Source organism: Pipistrellus kuhlii, unplaced genomic scaffold, assembly GCF_014108245.1.
Source record: "Pipistrellus kuhlii isolate mPipKuh1 unplaced genomic scaffold, mPipKuh1.p scaffold_m20_p_14, whole genome shotgun sequence".
Lineage (NCBI taxonomy): Eukaryota > Metazoa > Chordata > Mammalia > Chiroptera > Vespertilionidae > Pipistrellus > Pipistrellus kuhlii.
The window spans coordinates 33,320,582-33,348,527 of NW_023425449.1; the positions used below are offsets into that span (position 1 = coordinate 33,320,582).

A 27,946-nucleotide genomic window follows, 5' to 3' on the forward strand; every position below is an offset into this window, starting at 1 on the left:
TTCCATGGAAAGAAGTTTCCACAATTAAATGAGTTGGAAAACTGCATTTTATATCTATTGTCAACATTCTTGGTGCATCAGAAAACACACCTGCATATAAAGGACTGAACAGTCCTGTAGAAAGAAGCATCTTAAGTTTATTTAACCCAGTACTCAGTCCCTTAATTTGTTTGGTTATGAAGCATTTCCCCCCATAGTAGCCTCTAATCATGCTTTGTACAATAGAAAAAAAATTTTTGGGAAAGGGTCTTCTAAATGTTCATCAAGAGTGCATTCTGTAAATGTGGTACATTTTTAAAAGTTTATATTCTAAAATAGCATGAAAACTTGCTAACAGTGAAGAAAACATCCAGGATATAGGTTGTAAAAGTAAAAATTTTTATTTTGATTGATTTCTCAATGATGGTTCAATAGAACGCCAGTTTTTAATGGCAAAAATTTGGTTCCAAACTCCATGATGCTACAGAGAGCTACTACTTTCCCCAGGAAGTAGGTAAACAGCTGGAGACAGAAAGCACGACTTCCTAACAGCATGGCAACTTCTTACCTGCAGACCCAACAGCCTGCACCTCCTACACTCTACACAGCACAGAGATGAGCTGGTGACAGAAGTGAGAAGTGGGGAACAAGGTATGAACACAGAACACAAGTACGTAAAGACAACAAAAATGCAAATACTCTAAGGATTTTAAAGGATAATTATAGAAAAGAGAACCAAATATTTTACTCAAGTTTTTTAGAGACTTTCTGTAGAGATACAAATATATATCTTTTTTTTTTATCCAAAAATATGTTTTATACAGATAAATGCTTCTCAATTAAAGATGGGACCAAAGCTATAGTTGTAACATAAAGCATTGTTTCCTTTTAAGACTATTTAGCCACCTGAATTTTCAATTTTTTTTTAAGGTCAGCGTATTAAGTGTTTTCCAAATAGAATTACCTGACACTCTTTTTATAGATATAAATCAAATAGGCATTATTTTTAGAAAGGGTCTGAAGGTTAAACAATGTTCTTCTAAGATGCTGTGCATATTGAACTTATCACAAGCCCCATTAAGAATCATTATTAATAAACATATCAAAAAGGGCTATGTCAGATTTTCTTCTTTGTAGTAAATATTTAATTTTCTGATTTCCATTTACAAGTGTTGAAAATGCACAAGAAAGATTTTACTTCACAAATACTTTTATGCTAATAAAAGATATTTTGATTCAACAAATATGGCAAAAATCTCCATACTGTAACCAATAGTATATTTTTTTATTAAAAAAAAGATGTAACATTAACAACCACTATCTAAAAAATAAAGCACACTATTATTTTGGCAAATTTACAAATCTTTTTTCCCTGGTGTAAAGGCTACAAAAATTCCTACAAATTAGAGAACACTGAAAACATATTAAAGTTTGACATCCAACTTTATATTATTTCCATTTTACTCTGAAAGATAACTTAAAAAATATGACCTGGCTGGAAGAGGCCATCTTGCTAATATAAAAAATCAGTGAGACCAAGAAACTGTATCATTGATATGTAGGATTTTTGCAAATAGTTATCTCTCCAAATCATTAGAAAATGCTCAAAGATAAAAAATAAAGTAAAATATGGTGGTGGTCCCTAAACTATTTTAAAGGCAAGTAGCTTAGTCTAAGCTAAAATATTTTTCTCACTCATAGTAATTATCCTCCCCTCAATTGCCCTTTAAAAATACATGAAACGGTACAATAGCGAGAATCAAAGAGCACAAACTGCATTTTCAAGAACAGGGGGGAAAAAAGAAATCTCTAGAGCTGAAAGATATAGTACAAAGCAGGTTTCTTTGGGGACATTAATCAACCGGATTGTAATTCATTATGAAGATTTCTCTTTTCTATTACGAGGAGAGTCTGCTCCATTTGAAGTTAATGTTCCATTTACACCATTTTCTAAAAAGAAAAAAGAGTCAGTGTTACCCTATTTTATGAAGGAACACAAATATCTTTATACAAAAAGGTATCTTCAGAGAAGAAAATTTAAAATCCAATGTATACTTTGATGCCCTCAGATAAAACGTATTCACCAGTGCGTAATCTTTACTAGCATTTAACCAATCATAAAACCTGATTTAAACACTGAATTGAAAGAAGCAAATTAAAGGGAAAGTAACTACAATGTTATTAGGACTCAATAATAAAAAAATCACTACTATTGAAAGCAGAAAAAAAAGTGATTAAAGATAAACTCTAAAAAACAATTATAAGAATTTTTAAGTAGTCTTTAGATCAGTGCTTTTGGTAGAAATAAAAATCCTTTCACATTTGGTAGCAAAGTTCTTGGGATTATGTTTCCTTATAACATACTAAAAGTTGGCATTTAGGATGTTTAAGAGTGTATCATGGCCTGGCCATTTAGGATAACATAAAGAGTTATCCTAAATGGCTCAGTGGTTGAGTGTCGATCTATGAGCCAGGAGGTCACCGTTTGACTCCCGGTCACAGTACATGCCTGGGTTGTGGGCTAGATTCCCCACGAGGGCTGTGCAGGAGGCAGCCAATCAATGATTTGCTCTTATTAACTAGAGGCCCGGTGAACAAAACTCACACAAGGTCTGGCCAGCGATAAGGGCTGATCAGGGCCTTCCAGCTGCTGGCCAGTGCCCTCCTTCCGGCTGCCGGCCGGGGCCTTCTTCATTCTGTGCCACCCCCCGGTGGTCAGCGCACACCATAGTGAGCAATCAAGCTCCCGGTTGAACATACAATACAATATACAGATGATGTGGTATAGAATTGAACACTGAAACCTATGCAGTTCTATTACCCAAAGTCGCCTTAATAAATTCAATAAAAAAGTAAAAATATAAAAATAAAGATCACTCTGGATTAGACAGCTTTACTGGTGAATCCTTCCAAACATTTAAAAATAATGCTAATGTTACACAAAGGACAAACTGCCCAAGATTTTCTGAAAAGCTTGTGTAAACAAATGTTTACTGCATTACTCATAATAGCCAAAAAGTGGGAATAACCCAGATATCCATCAACTAATATATAAACAAAATATTGTATATCTATACAATGAAATATCCTATTTCAGTGCTTGGCAAACTCATTAGTCAACAGAGCGGCAAACCGTGGCTTGTGAGCCACATGTGGCTCTTGAGCCGTGGTTTGCTGACCACTATCCTATTTAATAAAGAGGGAATATGCTAATTGACAATCACTCCATCACAAAGCTGGCTGCACCCACAGCTGAGGCCAAGTTCCCATAAGGAGCCTTAATAAGCAATCAGCAGGGACCTGAGGCTATGCCCTCCCCCATCCCCATGGGATTTGACAGGGGAACTCAGGCAGTGTCCCCCACCTAGCAGGGTTTGACAGGAGACATCTGGCCTCGCCCCCCACCCAGGAGGGCATGACAGGGGACCTCAAGGTGTGCTTCCTGTCCTGGTGCTGGGCTAGGGGACCTCAGGCTGCTCCTCTCCCCAGCGTCAGGCTGGGGACCACAGGCCATGGCCCCCACCCAGTGGGGCTTGACGGGGGACCTGAGGCTGCACGCCCCCCTCCTGGTGCTGGGCTGGGGGACCTGAGGCAGACCCCCCTCCCCGCCACCTGGCAGGGCTTGATGGGGGACCTCAGGCCATGCCCCCCACCCAGTGGGGCCTGACAGGGAATCTCAGGCTGTGTCCCTAACCTGACGGGGCTTGATGGAGCACCTCAAGGCATGCCCTCCGCCCCAGTCTAGGGGACCTCAGGCCACACCCCCTGTCCTGGCACCGGGCCAGGGGACCTGAGGCTATACCCCCAGCCCAGCAAGGCTTGACAAGGATGGGACTGGCCGGGCCTGGATTTAGCCCAATGGGGGGCAGGGGACAGGGGGCAGGCTGGGTCTGGGTCTCATGCAATTTTCAAGTGCATATGGGTGGGCGGGGACTTGACTCTGGGTCCCATGGTGAGCCCAACTCTGACAGGAAGGTTTTCGTATACATTTTACTAATTTTCTCTAATCTCTGACACTTCTATCATAGAGAAAGGGCAACAGCAATATTAAATTATTTCCTCTAATTTATCTCCTTTTAATGTGCACAAATTTCGTGCACTGGGTGACTAGTTTGGCCATAAAAGGAATGAGTAGCAGTACATGCTAAAACGTTGAGTGAACCTTAAAACATACTAACTGAAAGGAAACAGCTGCAAAAGATCACATATTGTATGATTCAATTTATGTGAAATGTCCAGGACAGGATCAAGCAATCAGATGTTATTAAATAAGACAGAAACTAATCCACTTGGAATGCAAGGGCAGATAGGAAAGAGCTGTAAAGAGGTTTTGTTTTTTAAATATGAGTAAGATGCTTGAAAGCACAAACTATCACTGAAACTGCCCATATACATTGGCCTTTCCTGGTTCAAAATAATCAAGTGGGGAAAGCTTGGAAGAGAGAGAAACTGAGTAGACAGCTTTTGAGGGAAATAACTGACCCTAGGAAACCACCAAACTGTAGAATGGGGCAAGATTACCTTGCCTCTAATTTTGCTTAAAAGTAGAATGCAATTTTCTCTACAGGATTTTAAAACTTAGTAACAAAGCGCCAAAACATTTTTTTTTGTGTGTGTTTTCTACTCCAGGTTTTTCATTGCTTACTGAACACAAACCTGTTCCTTTTCTAGATCTGCCCTTTGTCACTGTTGGCTTCTTCTTCACGGTTGGTGTCTGAAAAGTAGAATGTTCTCTCCACCTGCGGAGCTGAAAATTAATGAACTTCCACATCATGAATGCTTGGGTAATGCAAATTGATGCCAGAACAGCAATTCTGAGAATATGAAAAAAAACAACAACAACAAAATATCAGAGTCCATCAAAACAATGCTACTTTAAAAAATGGTCTATCTTGTTTTCATAGTATTAATTTATTGCTGAATTCCGAAATAATTATTTCATTAATAATTCATCCCAGAAGTTAAATGAATGTTTTGGGATTTAAATTTAGACATATAAAACAGGTATGAAATGAGTATTTTCCCTAACCTCCACATTTTTTAGGTATGTCATGGCATAAACTGATAATACATACTATACAGGTGTACAAAGTGAGAAAGATGTTAAATGGACTGTACCTTACGCCCAACACATTGAAGTTTCCAGTACTGAAATCCAGCTTCTGGTTCTCTGCTCTTGCAAGGCCAAAGCCAACAGTTAGCACTGAAAGAATTAAAGTCAGAAGTCTTCCCAAAACAAACAGAACTGCCCACAGAGAGAAGCTGGAAGAAAAAGGTCACAAGTCAAATTCATAAAACTGCAGCAATAAGAAAATATTCTATTAGGAATCAGATTCTATTAAGTAAATGCATATTAAAATATTTGTAATTTTCCTGCAAAAATAGTTCTGCAAGTAAAATGTTTGGAAGATGCTGCACTGTATCACACCCTCAGAGGTAACACATTAGCATATTTAAGGTTCTAGGAGGTCCAGTAAAGAAACGTTTTATTTTTTGTTTGGCTAAAATCCTCTTTTTACTCCATAGAATGACCTTCACAACTCCTGGTATATACAGAAATTTTGAAAACCGCTGGAGAAAACACAACAAAAGCTGTGCTGTAAGTAAGACCCCAATTCTCATTTAAGAGTCCTAGTTCTACTTTTCTTTAAAGACTTTATAATCTTTACAATACTGCTTCAATTCTGTTTTCAGTTCAATTCTCCCATCAAAATATTTTAATAGTTTTAAGGTTATATAATGTATATAATGTGTTATTTCATTTTCTTCTGAAAGTTCACTTTCCTATAATCCCTTGTCCAAAAGAAAAACATGCATTAAGCAAGATTGGAGAACTTAGAAAAGTGAACTCAAAAAGCTTTCAGGATTACAAGTTCCCACATAATATCTTTTCTAGCTTAAAAAAAGACTCCATTTAGAGAAAATACCCACCCGAGTTGCTATTAGTTTCATTTTACTTAAAGCTGTTACTTACATATAAAGTAATATGACTGCCCACAGTGTGGGCCTTAGCAACTGGCTTTAATTACAGCAGAAATAGAATGGCTGACCAACTTACCCTTTCTGATACTTTTCATCAGTGAAATAAAACAGGCGGGAAATGTGGAAAAGAAACTCAACAAAATAATGTGGCACCAAAAGAACAAGTCCTAGACGATTCAAGCTGTTACAAGAACAAATTTGAAATGTAAAGGTTACTTATCAGCTAAGACAGGTTAGCACACTATCTGCACAGTCCATACACACACCCAAGAAAAATCCTAACTTACTTCAGAAGATAAGCGCCAGCGATGTGAAAGAGGTAAAGACCTATGTAGACAAGCTGCCGAGGAATATCCTCCTGTGAACAGAAAACTGCATTGTAGGTGAACTGTGCCGACACATTCCTGTTCCGTAGGAGCGCTGTGGCGGGGTGAACAGAATACCTCGAGGGGTATTCTGCCACTGCCCCCGACCCCAACTGCTCATCCCCATCAGCAGCATGGCTTTAGCAAGTCATTGCATTTTTGTCTGGCTTCCGCTACCTCATCTGCAATGTGTGACTAATACTTGGGTTTGCCTGAATCAGATGAACTCAAAATCCCTTGCATGCTAAGATCTATAGTTCTTTTGATTATAAACATTTATTGGATGACACACTATTAATACCCATGATAATGTCCTTCTAATTTTAACACTGCTATGGTTAGAGGTAGAGAGGCTTTTGTTTTACCTAAAACAGTATTTACATTTAAAAAATATATATATTTTATTGATTTTTTACAGACAGGAAGAGAGAGGGATAGAGAGTTAGAAACATTGATGAGAGAGAAACATCGATCAGCTGCCTCCTGCACACTCCCCATTGGGGATGTGCCCACAACCACAGTACATGCCCTTGACCGGAATCGAACCCCGGACCCTTCAGTCCGCAGGCCAATGCTCTATCCACTGAGCCAAATTGGTTTTGGCAGTATTTACATTTTAAGATCATGCTTTTAATTCCTTTCACTATCAGGTATAGTCACTAAAACCAAAGGTTATAATTTTATCTTCTCACTATGATACCATCTAATTTTTTATTCTTCCTTCTTTTCTTAATAACCCTCTAAGCCATGTGTCCACATTTTAGTTCTGCTTCTTTTATTCTCCCATAGACCCTAGAAGCCTAGTTACTTTAGAAAGTGTTTTTTAAAAATCTAAGTCTAGCTCTAGCAGGTCTGGCTCAGTGGATAGAGCACCAGCCTGCAGACTGAAGGGTCCCAGGTTCAATTCCAGTCAAGGACACATGCCCAGGTTGCATGCTTGGTTTGAGAGGGGGCATGCAGGAGGTAACCGATCAATGATTCTCTCATCATTGATGTTTCCATCTCTCTTCCTTTCCCTTCCTCTCTGAAATCAATAAAAATGTAAATAAATAAAAATGTAAGACATACTAGTGGATCATAAAATTAATTTAGGGAGTCACACTAATCTCTTTTAAAATATGAAACAGAGCCCTAGCTGGTTTGGCTCAGTGGATAGAACACCAGCCTGCGGACTGAAAGGTCCTGGGTTCGATTCTGGTCAAGAGCACATGCCTGGGTTGCAGGCTAGATCCCCAGAGGGGGATGTGCAGGAGGCAGCTGGTCAATGATTCTTTCTCATCATTGTTGTTTCTATCTCTCTCTCCTTCTCTGAAATCAATAAAAAATATTTAAAAAAAGAACAGATTAAAAAAAAACACACCTATAAGAATTTAAAAAGAAATAGAATAGAAAATGCTAGAGTGTAGAGTAAGCACACTGTATTGTTTCATGAAAAATTTATTCCAGATTGCACACACACACAAACATATATACACACACACATACAGAATCATGACATAAAATCTAGTTTTCATTTTGGGTCGCAGTAAGAAATGTTTGCAAAATACAGTGATGGGTCCAATAAATACTTAATTTATTAAATGCCTGTACCTTGCATTTCTACTCTCCTGATTTTGGCAGCTTTCCCTATACAGGTATCCCTCAGCATTTCCAAAGCTCACTTACACCACTTCAAGTTTGTGGAAGCCTTACATTAGCACCTGCTTTTATAACTGAAAGAAATCCCAACAGGATGGTATAAAAATGGCAACAAGAGAAGAGCATTGAGCATGTCTGGCAGTGAGCCTTAGAGAGGAGCAGGTAACCCCCAAGCTCCTTCCCCAGGAACTACATGCAGCATCTCAGCACAGAGCCACCATGGCTTTCAACTGTGTCTGAGAGCATCTGTGCTTTATCGTGAGTTACTTTGTGCACCATTAGCAAGGTAATTGCTTCTTTGCTTTACCGCATTTCTTTTTATGAAAGAAATGGAGGACTCTATTTTTGGACAGCGGGGAAAACCTGTGTGTGTTTGTGTGTATATATATATATGGCTATATTAGTCATTTCAGTAGAGTTACTTCATTGAGTCTTTTGAGAAAGAGTAGAGATTTTATAAGTGTAGTTTTGAACTTGAAAACTCTCCTCTAGTAAGAATGGTACAAAGATCAAGTGATAAAGGTGGAACATAAGACAGCCTAATGGTCCTATAAACATAACTATGTTTGGGGACTTCCAGGGGAAATTCCCAGACACAATGCCAGTTTACAGTGGTTTGTACAACTGGAGAGAGAAGTATCTTTAAGAATAAGCAGTCTTAAGGTCCTTTCCAAATAACTTTCAAACTTCTGATATTAATTCTCCTTACCAAAGGAGAGAGGAAAGCCTCTTTCTTCTGTCATAATCACTTCAGAACAGCTCAGTTATAGTGTTATAAATGTAATATGATATGCTATATACATGCTTGATACATGATAAGATATATATGATTTTGCTATGTAAATAAACTTTTCCTATCATGAATTAGAAATGAGGTTTTACTTATTTATCTATTGAGAGATTAACAAACATTTATGCCCTAGTTGAATGGCTCAGGTGATTAGAGTATTGTCCTGTACACCAAAAAGGTTGTGGGTTCGATCCCAGGTCAGGTTATGGGTTCGATTCCAGATTGGGACGAGTACAACAAAGTAACTAATTCATGTTCCTCTCTAAAATCAACAAACACATCCTTGGGTGAAGATTAAAAAAAAAAAAAAAAAATTAAACTGTTTTATACTTGAATGGAAAAATATATAATGAAAATGAGTTAGAAAAGCTTTATGAATTGTTTATTCTTTTTTATTTTAAAGATATATTTTATTGATTTTTTACAGAGAAGAAGAGAGAGAGATAGAGAGTTAGAAACATCGATGAGACATCGATCAGCTGCCTCTTGCACACCCTCTACTGGGGATGTGCCTGCAACCAAGGTACATGCCCTTTACTGGAATCGAACCCAGTACCTTTCAGTCCGCAGGCCGACGCTCTATCCACTGATCCAAACCGGTCTCAGAATTGTTTATATATTCTTAATGCTAATGGTCATGTAGTTTACATAAGAATGAAATAATAAAATGACTTAAAATTCTGATTCTAAGTTTTCAAGGAAAATCTAATAAATACAGAACCAAATTAAATCAAACCAAATTCTAAAATTATAAATAACTTCAAGTGACAATTTTTGTTTTTATTAAAAAGATCAGCCATATACTTTAGTGAATTTCTATTTTTCTAAAAAATTGCTTTTCTTAACTATACCTTACTATAAAACAAACTTTACTTTAAACTGAGCATTACATATATGCCCAAATATAAGGCAAAGCTCTCTCCTTAAACCACAGATAGAGCCAGCTCATATTTAAGTCTTTCCAAAGCTCTCACGTATAGTAATCTATACTGATAATAGCCTTAAAAATCTTAGCCAGTTTGGCTCAGTGGACAGAATGTCGGCCTGCGGACTGAAGAGTCCCCTGGTTCAGAGCGGCCAGCCCCGGAGCAGCCGGGTCTGGTGTGGCCAGGCCCAAAGTAGCGGTTGCCAGGCTGGGAGCGGCCAGGCCTGGAGCAGCCGGGCCCAGAGCAGCCGGGTCAGGTGCGGCCAGGCCCGGAGCAGCAGCAGCCAGGTCCAGAGCAACTAGGTCGGGAGCGGCGGTGACCAGACCCGGAGCAGCTGGTTGTGGAGCGAACCGGAGCAACGGGGGCCGGGCCCGGAGCAGCCAGGCCCGGAACAGCTTGCTCTTCGCCTGCCCCTGCCCCATGGCTGCCTCTCAGACATGGCTGGAAACTTTTGTGGGAACTTGAGGGTCTGCTGAATCAAGTGATGAAGGCTTGGATCTGGATGTGTTGAGTTGGTATAGGGTTGGGGTGTTGATCTGTGAGTGCCTTGAGTGGGGCCTGGATGAGGCTGGTTGACCTATTTGGAAGTGTCTTTTGTGTGAAATGTATCATTGGGCATGTGGTGGTATTGTTGATATGAGAGGATGCTAAGTAACTGATTTGCTGTCTGAAAGGGGATTTGCTGTCGGGGAGGGGGAGGGAGGAGAAGACTGAACATAGACTGCACCTATAAACGAGGACAATGGGGGATGGGGAGGGGGCTGAAGGTGGGGTGGGAGCCTGGTGGAGGGGGGAAGAAATGAGGAACCTTTGTGACAATATGAACAATAAAGATTGATTAAAAAAAAAAAAAAAAGGTCCCCAGGTTCAATTCTGGTCAAGGGCACATGCCTTGGTTGTGGGCTTGATCCCCAGTGTGGGGCATACAGGTAGTAGCCAATCAATGATTTTCTTTCATCATTGATGTTTCTATCTCTCTCTTCCTCTTCCCTCCTCTCTGAAACCAATAAAGACATTTAAAAACACACACAAAACTTTAGTCAATATAATTTCTAAATGCTTATAGAGGTTGAATGGAAGAATCAGTAAGACAGAAGATAATATAGTTTGAAACACTGAACTAGATGATTAAAAAAGTGGCTCTAATGATGAATGACATATTAACAAGTTTGCATTTGAAAAGTGTGAATATAATTTTCATGAAGTAGGAATGGGGAAAAAAGAATTATTCTAATTTAATATACTTTCTATTATACACAATTATATGTATGTATAATTAAATTAGATAAACTAAATATTATAAATAAAACATTTGGTTATTTCAGCCACACTTCCCTGAAACTTCATATATTCAATTTAGCTAAGAAATTACATTTTGGCCTGGCTGGTGTGGCTCAGTGTTTGAACATCAACCTATGAAGCGGGAGGTCACAGTTGGATTCCTGGCCAGGGCACATTCCCCAGGGTTCAGGCTCAATCTCCGGTACGGGGCGTGCAGGAAGCAGCCAATCAATGATTCTCTCTCATTCATGTTTCTACCTCCCTCTCTCTTCCTGTCTGAAATAAATAAAAATATATTTTAAAAAAGGAAATTATATTTTGAATCTCCTCATAGGCAAAATGGAGGATTGTCGTTTATATTGAAGCACATATATTATATGTAATTAAAATATTCTCCTTAAGACAAACTGAGTTATTCATGACTAACACACCTCCGGAACTGTTACCAACAGCGTTCCGTTCTTTCTTCACTTCTCTGTAGGATCGTTCCAAAACTATCACCAGGCTAGTTTCTTCCAGTAAAGATTTCTTCCAAAAATAATTTTGAGTAAGTTTTAAGAAACTGTTTAACATATACAGCTGTTTCTTTCAAATTATGTTAATTACTTGAAACAGTTACTTTTGACTGTAATATATAGGTGTTAAAAATAGTTTCGGTTTAGTTCTAAGTTATGCAAATTATTCCATAAAGATTAAGATTGCATTTCTGGAAAAATGCCATCTGGCAGGAACTGATAAGAACTAAAATGAAACAATTACTTTGAAAGATGCCTCTTTACTTACATGACCAATGAACAAACTATAAAATATGGATTAATAGTAAAACCCAGAAGTATTATGTCTGTATTATGTCCAGGGGAATAAAAGTATATGAAGAAAGCCTTCAATATTTGAGCCCTGGTACTAAGACCTCAAACTAGGCTATTTCCGGCCGGGCTGTCATAAAGCACTTTCTGCAAGGATGGAAACGCTCTCCACCTCTGCTATCCAAAGTGGCAGTGTGGCCACCTGCAGCTAACGGGAACCTGAGATAGGCCTCGTGAGACCAAGAGAGTGAAATCTGTTTTTCTTACATTGTGATTAATTTAAATGGGACCAGCAGCTACTGTTTGGACAGTGTAGCTATAGGATATCCATGGTTCACACTGAGAGCTTACTGAATATGGAAGGGCTACTGGAAACTAGCCCTACAAATTTTATCTTCAGACAATTTGAGATCAAAGATTTTATGGATCATCATCCTAATCCTTGCAATCAACTTAACTAGAGAACATTCTACTTTATAAGTCAACGTAAGACTCTAATGTGGTGTTTTTTCATCGTAGCAGACACAGCAATATGACAAACACATAGAAGACTCACACACACAAACAACCCACAAACACAAAACAGTTGTAAATCAAGACACTCTACTCAAGAACTATTTGTAGCACATATAGAAAGAAGTGACTATGGTGATTGAGAAGGCAGAGATAAACTGGTCATTGGAAGGATTGTTACATTTCTATTTGGGAAAGCTTCTTAAAGACAATTAAAAAATGTTTTAAATTTGAAAAGCATATGTATATGTACATATAAAACAAATAGGGGGTAAAATGAATCCGCACTTAACCACAGCCCAGCTTCAATAGTTAACTCATGAGCAAAATTGCTTCATCCTTACCTTCATCCATGTTCAATTTCATATATGGGAATTTTAAAAGAATCTCTTCCCCCAAAGGGTAAAAAGTGCTTCATTAATTTATCATAGGAAAAGGGTATTCCAGGAAAAATAACTGATGTGCTGGGGTTATAAAATCAGAGACCAATGGGAATGAAGCACAGGAGAGAGCAGAGAAAAGGTGACCAGTGGGGGGAGTCCAGAGGAGAGGCCCTTAGAGCACAGGTCAGTGGCTCTATTTTAGTTTAAAGTAACAGGGAGCTAGCATGGATTTCAGAGGAGAAAGCATTCAATAAAATAAATCAAGTTGCTCTGTAAGATCACAAAGTCTGACTTCAGAAGTACTGAGGGTAAAGCTAGAAAAAAGAAAACCGCAGTGCCCAGGCGCTGTTTGTCCAGATAAAACAAACACCTCTCCCACATGCTAAAACGGGAATGCTCCACCCAGGTCGGGAAAAGCCTCGCTGGTGAATAGTTAACTGTGGTTTACTTGTTTCAATCCTGAACTCTCCTTTGGGAATTACACCCAGAACCGTTAGTTGTGGTAAGTGTGATTAGTCCTAGTATCAATAATATGAAATTAATATTACATTTCAAAAAAATTTATTTTATTTTACATTACTAGTAACAATTTTAAAACTAGCAATTAGCATGTCTAATGCAAAAGATCCCTCTCTAAGTGAAAACTAACACCCCCGCCCTGCCCAGCAATAAATACTTAAGGATACCTACTCTTTGTGGAAAGACTGGAGCTGGGAGAATGGGGGAAGACTTGAGGTAAGAGGGAGGTTAATGACACGAAAGGAAAAAAAATGACAGATAATTTTCAAAACACAAAATCCCAGCTTACTTTTTTGGTTTTCTGGAAGTAGAGCTCAGGAAAAGTATGAAACCAGTAAGCCAACTGTGATATGTAGAAAAACTTCACCTGAAATCTGTGTAACACAAGGAAGTAAAAAATACATTTTAAAGCCTGGTATTTTTAAAGAGTAAAGTTAAAAATGAACACTGGAACTGAGAATATACTAAGTAGTTATGTTTTCACTATCACTTCAGGTGCCCTTACAATTAATACTCTGTGCACCTTTCAACAACTCTCCCTCAGCCACTCCCCCTGTCTCCCTGGGATATTCTCACCACCAGTCAATTCCTCTGGATTAAGCAGCAGAAGCAAACACATCAGCTGAAGAACCCTGTAAACATGCAAGCTAGCTGGAAGGAACCGGAGCTCTGAGTCTATTCGATAATTAATACTGATTTGTGTGTCATGTTAGTTACTAAACACATACGGATCATGACTGAGGGACTCAAACCACAGATCTAGAAAGTTTCATCAAAAGGGAAGTGGGAGCCGGGCCAGCATGGCTCAGTGGTTGAGCAGCGACCTATGAACCAGGAGGTCATGGCTCAGATTCCTAGTTAGGACACGCTTGCCTGAGTTGTGGGCTCGAACCCCAGTAGGAGGCATGCAGGAGGCAGCCAATCAATGATTCTCTCTCATCATTGATGTTTCTATTTCTCCCTCCCTCTTCCTTCCTCTCTGAAATGAATAAAATTAAAAGGGAAGCGGGAGGGTACAAGACTGACATAAGCCAAAACCGGTTTGGCTCAGGGGTAGAGCATCGGTCTGTGGACTGAAAGGTCCCGGGTTCGATTCCGGTCAGGGGCATGTATATTGGTTGCAGGCACATCCCCGGTGGGGGATGTGCAAGAGGCAGCTGGTCGATGTTTCTCTCTCATCGATGTTTCTAGCTCTCTATCTCTCTCCCTTCCTCTCTGTAAAAAATCAATAAAATATATTTGGAAAAAAAAAAAAAAAAAAAAAAAAAAAAAAAAGACTGACATAAAAGCAAAGGAAAGAGATTAAAAATTACCTGAAACTGGAATAATCCCAATTGTAAATATCCCCTGGCTTTTTTCTTAGTGAAATATGGTAACTCTATCTGGATGGAACATTGAGAGCCCCAAATAAATGGAGGCCAACCAGGGTTAAAGAGAGTAAAAAGGCAAAAAGTTTTCCCAAGAGATATATCCTAATCAGTCTGGAATCACTGGTCTCTTTAAATGGCCTCCAGTCCTTCCGCTCTCTCTTTATTCTCCCTTCTCCTCCTCCTCCAGAGTCTAAAATAGAAACCTCAAAGCCAATGTGAAATAATTTCCAGGGAGGAGGAAGGGAAGAAATACAGTCCCACATAAATATGATGTTTATAACCCATTCTATAAAAGTTCATTGAATCGATATAACTTTAAAAAGTTACAATGGTTCAGCAGAGTGGACATTATTACTGGCCTTCAAAATATTAAGACAAGCATGGCCACAGCACTCCCTTCATATCTTTTCTCCAATGTCTACGTCAGTGGCCGGCAAGTTCATTAGTCAACAGAGTGGCAAACCTCAGCTCTGGAGCCGCATTTGGTTGGCCTGCAAACTGCGGCTCTTGAGCCGTGGTCTAAGTGGTAAGCACCTACAGCCAGGCATAACAGAGGATAAGATTAAACAGAGTTTCTACTGCTGTCAAGGCACATAGTCTTGGTGGGCATGGGCACAATATAAGACTTACATAAATGACACAACAATATGTGGTTACTACATAAAATTTTATACATCACATGACAAATTCAGAAAAGCAAAAAATATTACAGGCTAAGTACGAGAAAAATCTGGAATAGTTGTACTAGAGCTCAGCTTGAAGAAGAATATCGTTGAATGCTTTTGTAGCTAATAAGCTTATTACAACAGCATATAGAAACCTTGGGAGCTAGAAAGAAACAATTCCCACCCTCAAGCTTACAGTATAAGAGAATAAAAGAGTGAAAGAGTGAAGAGTCCGAGGCAAAGAAAAAGAGCAAACCTAAGGAGAAGGAGGAGCAGGAAGGAGGAGAAAGGATGGGGGAGAAGAAAGGGACAAGACTAATAAATTAGAGATTGTTATAATCAGAATTCTCAAGCTAACAAACATACTGGAAAGATTACATTCATGAAAAAAGCACACAGAAATTTTTTTCCTATGGCAGCAGGCCTGCCAAAGATATACTTTTGTATGCATTTGCCTAAAATTTTAAGGAGATTAAGAATGAATTCTGCTTAAAAGTGACATGACCATGGTCCTTAACTATGAAAAGCCTGCCAGAAATAACTTACGTCATTAGGTTAGGGGGATAAGACCTCCATAAGATAGTTGGGTCTGAGATGTAGTTTTCCTAAAAAAGAAGATATAAAAATTAGTCTATTAGTACAATGCAAACTTCTTGGAAAATCAGACAGTATTTTCATTTCTTGCACATTTACAACTCCCCAGGTCAAGTTCCAAAGAGCCCCCAAGGTCAAACTCTTCTGTTGTTTTAGTTATTGTCAACTCAGCTGAATTGCTTACTTTAGTGAAGTGAAAATCAATGGATGTTCGAAGTCAAATAAGACATAATTCCTGGCCTTCTAAATTCTTTCAGTCCAGTAGAGTAAAAAATACAAGTATGCAAACAAAATCAACAAAGCAAAAAATACTAGAAATGCTCCATAACAGAGGTACAATAGCTGCAGGAGAGATGGATTATATCTTGGGTAATCAGAGGTAGCCAGGAGATGGAAGATCAAATTTTACAGATTATGCCCAGATAGCCACCAAATCTTTTTCTTAGATAACTGTATCTACTCAGTGAGAGTTCTTGCATAAGGAAAGAAAAGCCTAAAGTGACCCATCTTTAATAAGAATATTTTCCCAATGAAATATAACAGTTTAGTTTTTAAAACAAATATTTAAGATAAAATTCACTTAGCCTATTTATTCACCTCTAACGTGGTAGTTTAAAAAATTATGTGTCCTGACAAAGTAAAAAGTATGTTAACTCTGGAGTACTAATACTAAGGTTGATACTGCCTTCCCCCTCATTAGTTAGAATGACACATTTAAAGGTTTAGATTGCCTTAACTGCAAAGTTAACCAACATTTTAAGTTGCTTGGGAAATGTCTGAACTGTTTTTAAAGGGGGAAATGGCTAGAAACATTACAACTCATGTAACCAAGCACAGGTATCACTGACATATTACCCTTTTTGCTAATACAGAGATGCCTGAAAATGACTGCAAGATATAAAATAACATTCAAGTGACTACAAATAAGGCTTTCTCAAGCATTAAATATAGTTTAGAATTTTTACTGTATAAAAACTAAGGGAGACTTATCCATGAAACTTGCTTTATATTAGTTCACTAGTAGAATACCTAATCTTATATATTAAAATAGCAAAAGAATCTTATATAGCAAAAGAAGAGGGATTTTCTAAGGTCCAGGGTTTGCTTACATTAAAAAATAGAATAGGATTTTATTTTCTGTTCTGGGTATATAATGTAAATATTTTAAGAAAGGAAAATTTAAGCGTAGTATATACTTACAGAAACTAGAATGAATATGCCCCAAATACAAGAAAATAGGTAGAATGCACTAAGCTGACCAGATTCATTAAACTTGCTGTGTTTCGTTTTGGAGAAGTGCATACGCCTGTTTATTTTCTAAAAATAAAAACAATCAATAATTAAAATTATAAAATATATTTAATATGACAATCATAGTATGGAGAGCTAGTATTTTACAAAGTATAGATTTCTAAGATTGTATACTTACATCCAACACATACTCTTGAATTATGGCATGAACAATTATCGCCACTAGCATGTAGAAGAAAATTGTAGCCAAATCTTTGATACCATAGTAATAAAAAGATGCTGTTTCAGTAGCTTGTTCTTCTGAAGGCCAAAAAGGACAGGACACACATACACAAAAATATACATGAGATTATAAAAACAGCACTAGGTACAACATAGTTATGGAAACAAACAAAGATGACTAACCTAATAAATAAGTATTACAGAAACATCATGGTAATTTGCTTTTGGACATCTTGAGTCATGGCAACAATGAAAATTGAGGAGACTATCTAGGAATTGAAAACTCCAGAAATTACTTAACAAAGACTTGACACATGTTATGTTAGTCACAGCCATCAAAAACCAAAAAACAGGAGGGGGTGGCCACAATTTAATGTAATTATAAAAGACATTATCCACGGTGTTACACTTAGCCCACTTGCCTGTATTTTTAAAGGACTTTGGAAACTTTCTACTTTCTACCTCTACTTTCGAACGAGACATCTCATTATGATTCTGAGGAAAGAGATTTAATCTGTATTTGATTTAATTTTGATCATTGTAGAGATAAAGGCAACTGCTTCTTAAAATTATTTTTATTCCTTGAAATTGCTGTAATTGTTTAGAACAAAGCTTAAAGGAGTTGGTTAAGGGCTTCATTTTTCTCTGGCATATTCAAATTTCAAAACAACTTTATGGTTCTCAGTTATCTAAATCACTAAATCAAATATTTACAAAACTATATATAATGGAGAAAATCCAACTCAATAATACATAATTCATCTTTTTTTTTTTTTTTAGAGAAATCCAGGGCAAGTTTACTGCCTGAATATGTTAATATTTCATGAACTGAATACCTCATTCCTACCCTGTGCTAGTTAATTTTATTACTGTATTCAATACAATCAACTTCCTGTAACAACTTGATTTTCACAAAGCATAGTTTAGAAAACCTTTTTGAAATGAAACTAAAAGTATAATTTGGTGCTATTACCAAATTACCCCTAGCGTTTACTGACATCTTAATTGAAATAATGTCACAGGTAAAGCAAGACAAAAAAACTGAAAATAAAATAGGCTTAAAAGGGTTGTTATTATATTGTAGGTCTAAATCATAACTCATTGGTTGGAAAAACCGAACCTAAACATTATGCCTTCAGAAACCTTGGTTGAACAATGATACTTTAAACAAATGTAAAATACCTATGTTAAAGGGAAGAGAAGGAAAAAAAAAAAAAAGTTCTTTGACAGAATTTTGAGCTCATTACAAAAATGTACAACAAACACTAAACACATAAAAACTGATTTCCATATAATACATAGGGTGAAGTCAACCAAAAACATCAGATCTTACATTACAAAAATATCAAAATATTCAGTCTAATCGTGAATGAGATTTGTGAAAAAGTAATGAAGAACCTAGTGCTCGTGGAAATTTCACAGTTTGTCCAAGTGAACCTTTCCACTTAAGTAGATAATTCTAAAAGAAAACTACTTACCTGTTACAGGGAGGGTAACATTGTACTGAAGAGTAACAAAAATGATAGAAGCTTTTGCTGATATCTAGAAGGAAAAAAAAATTCAAGTTAATTTGTGACCTACCAATGGTTGATCAGAGGGAAAATATCACAGCTTCTGTCCCCAAGTCTAAGAACCAAGGGCACCTAGTTCCTGCGGCACCCTGACAGGCACAAATGAAATTCCTGATCACCAAGGAACTGGGGATGGGAGTTCACATAAGAGCATTCTGCAGTTCACATGAGATTGTATAACTCACTCCTACCTTAAAGATTTCAAAAGAAATACTCTCTGCATTTCCACTAAATGGTGATTTGAAATATAGTTTCTCTACTCTAGACTAATGAACACACAGGTCCCAATGAGAAAAAAAAAAAAAAGTTAATGTAAATTAAAAGAAATGGGTACAAAGTAGCCATGACAAAAAAAAGGATCAAAGGGTCTGTAGTTTATGTGTGTTCATCTCCCACACACCCGGCATAGCTAAGTGGTCAATAAACATTTAACTGACCCTACTACTGGTAAAAGTAAAGTGGGCAGAAGAGAAATATTGAATGTTTCCTGAATATTTATAGGTACCAGACAAGAAAACAGAACAAAGGTGAATGAATGATACAATCCTTGATGATTACGAGTTTAGTTGGGCCAGGAAGACAAAGTTATTATAATATACTACTACTAGAGTCCTGTTGCACAGAGATTCATGCAAATAGGCCTTCCTTCCCCTGGCTTCCATCACTGGTTTTCCTCTGGCACCCTGGACCCAGGTCTTCACTTTGGCCACTGCCTTCCACCTTCGCTCTGGCCAGAGTCTTCCGTCTTTGTCTTCACTGAGGCCAGAGTGCCGCTCCTGTAGATTCCTTCGCCACCCCCCCATTCTCCCTCACATAGCAGGCGTCCTGCCCTGCCAAGCTGCTCCGCACCTGGAGTGGCTAGGAGGCGGGGCCACCTCCATATTTGCCCTCCTAATTTGCATATCCCTTCCTGATTGGCTAGTGGGCATCACAGAGGTACGGCCAATTTGCATCTTTCTCTTTTATTAGTGTAGATAGAATCAATGCCAATGGGTATTCAGGATAAACTGTTTTTGTTTTTGTTTTTTTCTTGGGTGGGGAATGAGGCATGTTCAGGAAAGTCTTCTGAGAGGATGTGGTGAGAGAGTTGTCTCATTGAAAAATAAGTTGACGAGGGGGGTGAAGAGGGCAGTGTAAGCAGCAGAAACAAAGTGCAAAAGTCAAATAGCAATCAACACAGGCCTGGCATGGGTACACATCAGAAGTGGCAGACAAACTGTCAGTGCTAGAATGGACCTTGTTTCTTTCTTTTAAAAAAAATAAATTAATAAATCTTAATTGTTCAGATTATTACAATTTTTTTACCCCATAGCTCCCCTCCAGCCGGTTCCCATCCCACCTTCTGATTCATAGGTGTACGATTAGGACCTTGTTTCTTGATCTAAGTAAGTTTAGATTTTATTTTACACTGGAGAATTTTGAGGAGAGGGAAGTTCATACGTGCTTTTTAGTAGCTGGCTATGGCTTACTAAGTCTCCTCAGACCCAAGTCCACACTACAGCCAGAATCATCTTCTGATCACGTTAACACATCTCCCCAGGTGCATCCTCCACCCAAAAATCCTTTGCTAGATTCCTGTTCTTTCTCAGATGAAGAACAAAATCTCCAATGTGCCCCAAACAACAATCCATAGTCTGACCCCTCCCCTCAGCTCCATCCAGCCTCATCTCTGACCATTTCCTCCTGTTCTCTCGCCTGTGCATTCCTCTATCCCAGGGTCTGAGCAGTCCCACCTAACACTGCTAGGTAACCTTCAGCCTTCACACCTTTTCAAGTAAGCCTGTCCGGTCCCTTAGAGCAGGTCATTTCCTTTGTTAGATTATCTCAGAGAACTGCCTTCCTTTCAAAACACATACTCTTGGTGTGATTACATTAACAGTTTCTGTCTCACTCATTAGAAAGTAAGCCCTGTAAGAGCTGGGACCATGCCTGTTTCTGCTCATCACCATATGCTAGAGACTAGCATGAGGCCTGGCACATATTAGGTGATGAACTAAGGCCCAGTGCATCCGTGCACTAATGGGGTCCCTCAGCCTGGCCTGCAGGGATCAGGCCGAAACTAGCTCTCCGACACGCTCTCCCCTCCCCCTCCAAGGGGTCTTGGATTGTGAGAGGGCAGTTCTTGGGTGACACACCCCAGAATCAAGCTCCCTCCTCTCTGGTTCTGGGTGCATCACCTAAGAACCACAGCTGCCAAGTCACTGCAGCTCAGTAGCTCCTGCATTGAGCGTCTGCCCCCTAGTGGTCGGTGCATCTCATAGCTATCGGTCGGATGGTCGGTCACTTAGGCATATATATATATATATATATATATATATATATATATATAATTACTAGATAAAATATAATCTGAAGTAAGTATGAAAGCCAAGTATAAAACTTCTGCAAGAGATCACATGAAAGATAATAAGGCCCTAACTAAGGCAGTGGTAGTGGGATAGAAGTGGGACTTTCGAGGCAGAATAAGGCTTGGTAAGCAAGAGTCAATGACTATGTTTTGGTGCTTATAGCCTTAGTGAAAAGTAATGTTATTAATAAAAATGTGGAATACAGAAGGAACAGCAGGTTTGAGGAAAAAAGAAGAAACTGAGTCCTAGATACACTTAGATTTCTGTAGGTAGTTAAGCCTAAGCCTGGGAGACGCTAGCTTAGCGACTTGGGCATCTCTATTTACAGGTAGTAACTGAAGTTGTTGAAAGCACATAAATCATCTATGGGCAGGGTACAGTATTCGTAGACAAATAAGACATCAGACTATGGCGTGGGCACAGAAAAAGCTGATCGCAAAATAAGAAATGGTCAGAGATGCAGAAAGAGAATGAAGAGAGCTTGATGCCCCAAAAGCCAAGGGGGGAAACATTTCAAAAAGGCGTGGCTAATAAAGTCAAAGTTTCCAAGAACATGTGGCGGGGAAAGAGTGCAATGGAACGGACAATCTGAGAAGTCGTGGTCACGGCTTGAATTGTTTCAACAAAGTAATGAGAGCGAAAGCCAATGGCAGCAGCCTGAGGAACAACGTGGTACCTAGTGACAGATGCCAGGTCAGGATTTATGTTGTTCTTATGAGGGGAGAGACTGAGCTTGTGTGGGGGCAACACTGAGTGTATGCCTTCCTCTGGCAATTTTTAGCAACCCACAATGGGGAGGCACAGGAAAGGCAGATGGCAGGCCGGGATGAATGGGGAGGAAGACCAAGAGGGAAACAAAGCTGAGGGAGACTGTGGATAAGTAGTTCCAGTATGCAGAGATAGCACAGCGATGAGGGGGCTAACATTCTGGAGAGAGGGAGAGTGGGCCAAGGGGCCAAGGAAGCTCGGACTGGCTGGGGAGCAGGCAAATGAGAAGTAGGATGGAGGAGGGGAACAGGTAAGTTATGGATGAGCCTCTGCTACCCCAGAATTCAGGATCTGGAAATAAGCAGGTCTGTGTGATGAAGCCCAGGATTATGACACGAAAGTGAGTCACTGAACTCCGGTAGATATAGAAAGGTCACTTGAATAAAAAAAGCCAGTAAGGCTTGTTATAATTTGAATCATTCACATGGATGCATTAGAGCAGAATGATGGTATGAATTTCCTGGGTAACACGGCTTTCATGTAATTCTTTTTAATAAAGTTAATTGATTACTAAACTTCATTTTTAATATCTTTGTTTAGATTTCATATATATAAACATATACACACATAACACACACTCACACCCCCGTTTCTAGTTCAGCATATGAAGTCACGGCTACATAGACAAGAAAACTTTTTTTTTTAAATTGATTTTTTACAGAGAGGAAGGGAGAGAAGATAGAAACATCGATGAGATAGAAACATCAATCAACTGCCTTCTGCACACCCCCCACTGGAGATGTGCCCCCAACGAAGGTATATGCTCTTGACCAGAATCGAACCTGGGACCCTTGAGTCTGCAAGCCCACGCCCTATCCACTGAGCCAAAACCAACTAGGGCAACAAGACAACTTTTTAAGAGCCCCATACAAATGATAAGTGAACTTCTTCAAAGATTAATTGAATATCAAATACCAAAAGCAAAAACAAATTAGATTATACTTTTATGCTAGGCTTCCAAATAAAATTAAAGTCTGGCCTTCAGCTAGTTTATCATGTGACATTAGGTAGTAGAAGAAGAAGCCTGGCCAGTGTGGCTCAATGGTTGAGTGTCAACCTATGAACTAGGAGGTACAGTTTACTCCTGGTCAGGGCACATGCCTGGGTTGAGGGCTTGATCCCTAGTGGGAGCCAATCAATAATTCTCTCTCATCATTGATGTTTCTCTCTCTTCCTCTCCCTTCCTCTCTAAAAAAAAAAAAAAAAAAAAAAATATATATATATATATATATTTTTTTTACTCTACTTTAAATATATATTTTAAAAAAAAGTAGAGTAAGAGAAAAAATACAAACTACATTCCCCCAAAAAGTTTCTAGAAAATTACTGTCATCACATTCTGAACCATTTCTAAGCCCCCTTAGCCATACACTACAGCCAGCAATTCTTTAAACTAATTTAACAATTAATTAATAGTAAGACAAATTAGCCTGGAATAAAACATACTACAGAAATATATAATGCATTAAAAAGTAAAATTACTGCATTTATGGCAGTTTTGGACATTTACAGCACCATTTTCCATTTATAAGGGAAAAAATGACTTATTCAGATACATCTTAAATAGGTTACCACAAACTCTAATGAATTGTTTAATTCCATGTTGGATGCAATATCAAGACTGCCAATGGAGCTTAGTATTTTTTTTCTTTTTGTTATTCACAGGGGTTAGTATTTTGTACTTGTTAGAGGTTGGTGTGACTATTACATTGACCAGGTGCCTGAAAGATAAAAGGACAATTTCTGAATACCAAATTCCACTTTCCCACGTGTATATAAAATTTTGTTAAAAAAAAAAGAAAAAAAGAAAAAGAGAAAGGGAAGAAAATGTTGGTATTAAGACAAGTCATGCTTAAGAACAAACCTCCAAAAACTATTCCAAGGTGGTTGTGATTGTAAATGTCTCCTAAACCTGCACAGCCCACACAACATAGGCTCCTAAATACCTGGGAAGGAACGCCCTTCCAGAAGCAAATATTCCTCTTGGAAACCCACAACTCCTCTCCAGCTTCACTTTCAGAAAGCTTCCCAAGTATCCTTACATTTTTCGACTGTTCAAACTTTCCTAACTCAAATTCGAAGCCACTAATTATAGACCATAATTTGCATTATGTGAACAGATGCTGACTATACTAAAATCATGATTTCAAATTTCATAAGCAATTTTTGATATCGCCAAGTTTCCTGGAAATTAAAGTCTTACATTTCCCCCAACATACTACTACTTCATCAATCTTTTCAGTATACACAGGGTGGGGCAAAAGTTGGTTTGCAGTTGTAAGACATAAAACACAGTTTATTATTGAGTTATTTTTCCATATGAACAACTGTAAACCTACTTTTGCCCCACCTTGTATAATCTCTTTAAATATTAATGGTTGGACCCTTCTCTCACATAAAAATGCTGTCCTGTATTTTCCCACTTTGAAAAATATCTAAAGAATAATACAGCTACCACTATGGCATATCTGTTGTATGCCACTGAAGTAGAGAGGCATTATACATACTAATTTTATTCTCTGAGTTTGTCAATGAGCCCCATTTTACAGAGAAGGAAATAACTGAGAAGTTAAATGACATAGATTATCCAGTTTGCAAGCTGTAAAGCTCTAACTTGAACATGGAACCCTTAAGCTCTAGCATCTATGCTTCATGATATTTCTATATCGATTCTTCATTTTGGCTAGTAATATAGCATCTATTATTGCTTTGTCAACTTCACCATAAATGTTGACATGTCCTCAATATAGTCACACAAAAGGCTTAGCTTTACTGCAAAAACATTGACTTTTCTATTATTCTAGCACAATTATTATCATTCTATAATTATGTTAACTTTGAGATTTATCTGCAGTTACTTTATTTACTTTGAGATTTAACTGCAGTTACTTTTACTTATGTATTTATTATTCATTGGTTTCTCTTTGAATGTGTGCATGTACCCTAATTAGGGATGGATCCCAAAACCTTGATGGATGATGGGACAATGCCCACTGAGGCCAGGGCTATAAGCAATTATTTTAAAATAGCAAAACTCACCTGGCCAATTTTCCCCTGTATGTAGATAACATGCTTTCCAGTCCTAAAACTTTAACATATGGTAAGAAAAATGTACAACTTGCAAACTTCCCTTTCCTGTATACTACTTCAATGTTCTCTTGAACTGACCCTAAAAACTTATTAGATCATTGTTATATCTATTTAGCTTTTCAAATTTTACATATTTACATAAAGGCAAAAATCCACTCTGTTAAAAAAAATCATTAACACATGAGACAAGGTACAGATGGTGCATTTCCCTAGAATGGTGATAAGACAATGTGAAATATATCTTACATAAAAGCAAAGTTAGCCTTGTCTAAGGGTCAGTATTCCTGATTTATATTCCTTTTAATTCAAAGCACTGAAACACTACTCCCAAATTCTATCTTTAAAGTCAGGAATTCTTACCATATGGAGATAGATTATGACAAACTTATACGAAGTATTATTTCTTTTTTTTTAAATATATTTTTATTGATTTTTTTACAGAGAGGAGGAGAGAGGGATAGAGAGCTAGAAACGTCGATGAGAGAGAAACATCGACCAGCTGCCTCTTGCACACCCCCTACTGGGGATGTGCCCACAACCAATGTACATGCCCTTGACCGGAATCGAACCTGGGACCTTTCAGTCCGCAGACCAACGCTCTACTACTGAGCCAAACCGGTTTCGGCCAAAAGTTATTACTTCTAATAACAAAGCAGAAAGTACAAACAGAAAGGGAGTACAAATGTTTAGCAATGCCCTTTTATTTATTTATTTTTAAAAATATATTTTATTGATTTTTTTACAGATAGGAAGAGAGAAGGACAGAGAGTCAGAAACATCGATAAGAGAGAAAATCATCGATCAGCTGCCTCTTGCACACCCCCCACCGGGGATGTGCCCGCAACCAAGGCACATGCCCTTGACCGGAATCGAACCCGGGACCCTTCAGTCCGCAGGCTGACGCTCTATCCACTGAGCCAAACAGGCTTCAGCTAGCACTGCCCTTTTAGTAATATCACACATCCACACAGTTCTCACATGGTGCCTTCACATCATATCACCGGGCCGCCCTAGCATCCCGGCGGTGAGAACGGCACAGGTGGCTGAGCCGTCAGGCAGGAGGAGGTGAGCAGCACAGGCCCAGCCTCAAATGAAGTGAGTTCCCACGTGCTAATTCCCTTCTACCTCTCCTTCCTCCGCACCTACCCCCTCCTTCACAACAGACCACGTGGAAATAAAGGACATTACCAGGAATTAAAAAAAAACCCTACATTTAGACTTAGAAGAGCCCATTTGAAGAAAGCAAAAATACAATAAAATACGTATGAAGCTCCCTGATAGCAACCTTCAAAAGCCCAGAGGGGCTCCACTTAAAATATTTACTCATCCTGTGGTCACTGGCAGTCTCATTCCGCTAGTTTTTTTGTTTTTGTTTTTTTTTTTCCTCCCAAGAATTCAATCGTCCCTCATTCACCACCACCCAGGGAAGCAGTCCTACCCCCAGGCACGGATCTGGGCGCTGGAAACACTAGAATCACAGGCAGGTCTGCCCAGACCTCCCGGGAGGGGGAAAGGCGGCAAATACGCACACCGAGCACATTGGACAGGGCGTAGGGGCTCTCGAGAAAAAAAGAAAAGAAAAAAGGGAAAGGTGTAAGGACTGGGCATGCACACTGGGGAGCGAGGGCACGCACACCGGAGGAGGATGCCCTCTCGCCCAGAGCATCACCGCATTCAACAGCTGCGAACGGGCCGCCCCCGCTTCCAGGAACAATACCGGGGACCACCGCCCGGCTCCTGGGCACGGCTGCCCAGCGCCTCGCCGCTCTGGCTTCTTTACGGAAAAGGCAGACAGTTGGGGGGACCGGCTGGGCACACCACCAGCCTGGGAGCGGAGAGCGGAGACCATCGGGGTGCCCGGCCCGCCGGCTCCGTGTGTTCTCATTCACCCCCACACTCGGGGCTGCGGGCCCCCCCCCCCAACCCGCCCCCGAGGTCCCCGGCCGCCCCCCGCCCCCCGGCCCCCGGCCAGGCCTCCACGTCACCCCAGCCCTCGCCCGAGACGCGCCCGCCGCCAGGCCGCCCATCCCCGCCCCCGCCCCCCTAGGCCATCCCGGCAGCCAGGCTCCGTCTGTTCTCATTCACCCCCAAACTCGGGGCTGCGGGGACCCCCCTTCCCCCCCAATCCGCCCCCGAGGTCCCCGGCCGCCCCCCGCCCCCCGCCCCCCGGCCAGGCCTCCACGTCACCCCGGGACGCGCCCGCCGCCGGGCCGGCCATGCCCGCCCCCGCCCCCGCCCCCCGCGGCCAGCCCGGCAGCCGGGCCGCCCCCGCCGCCGCGGCCCCTCGCCGGCTGCCACGTAACCCTCCGCGGGAACCAGGAACTGCGCGGCGCCGGAGGGGGCGGCGGCCGGGGGGGAGGGAGAAGGGAGGGAGGGCAGCGCGGCCCCGGCGGGGGGCGAGCGGCGGCCCCCGGCCCGGCCCCGCGGCCCCAGGCCCGCACCTCGGGGGTCCGCCGCCTCACCCCACCCCCATCCCACACCCCCGACCCCAGGCGCCCGGGGCGCGGGGCGGGCTCACCTCGAACATGAGCCCCAGCAGGAAGACCATCGCCACACAGGAGACGATGTCCGCGTGATTCTGCAGCACGAATTCGTGGCTCAGGATCGGGGGGCTCTTGGTGCTCTTCCTGCGAATCGCCATGGTGAGGCCGCCGCCGCCGCCCGCGCTGCAGGTGCTCCGCCGGCTCCGGTCCGCCCGCCGCTCACCAGCCAGCCGCCGCCGCCGCCGCCTCCCCCTGGCTGCGCCTCACCGCCCCGCCGCCGCCGCCGCTCGCTGGGGCTTCACTTCCCATCCCACAGCCAGTACGCAGCCGCCGGGGCCGCCCGGAAAAAAAAAAAAAAAAAAAAAGCGAGCCCACGGCGGGACGAGCATGCGCAGCAGGGAG

General features: G+C 40.3%; 1 protein-coding gene across 2 annotated transcripts; it reads right to left on the minus strand.

Annotated features, from left to right (window-relative positions):
• Positions 1-357: 357 nt before the first annotated feature.
• On the minus strand, positions 358-27,897 carry TRAM1 (translocation associated membrane protein 1). Of its 2 annotated transcripts, none has more exons than XM_036437120.2 (11): positions 27,580-27,897; positions 18,763-18,826; positions 17,241-17,359; positions 17,012-17,128; positions 15,764-15,822; positions 13,472-13,556; positions 6,249-6,319; positions 6,038-6,142; positions 5,098-5,241; positions 4,636-4,793; positions 358-1,929 (listed from the first exon to the last, which is right to left on the minus strand). In XM_036437120.2, the coding sequence occupies exons 1-11, from the start codon at positions 27,700-27,702 to the stop codon at positions 1,856-1,858; spliced, it is 1,119 nt and encodes a 372-aa protein (XP_036293013.1). In that variant the 5' UTR covers positions 27,703-27,897; the 3' UTR covers positions 358-1,855. The 2 variants fall into 2 exon arrangements, with proteins under 2 accessions (XP_036293013.1, XP_036293011.1); XM_036437118.2 differs by having other exon boundaries at positions 17,241-17,362; positions 27,580-27,896.
• Positions 27,898-27,946: the final 49 nt, after the last annotated feature.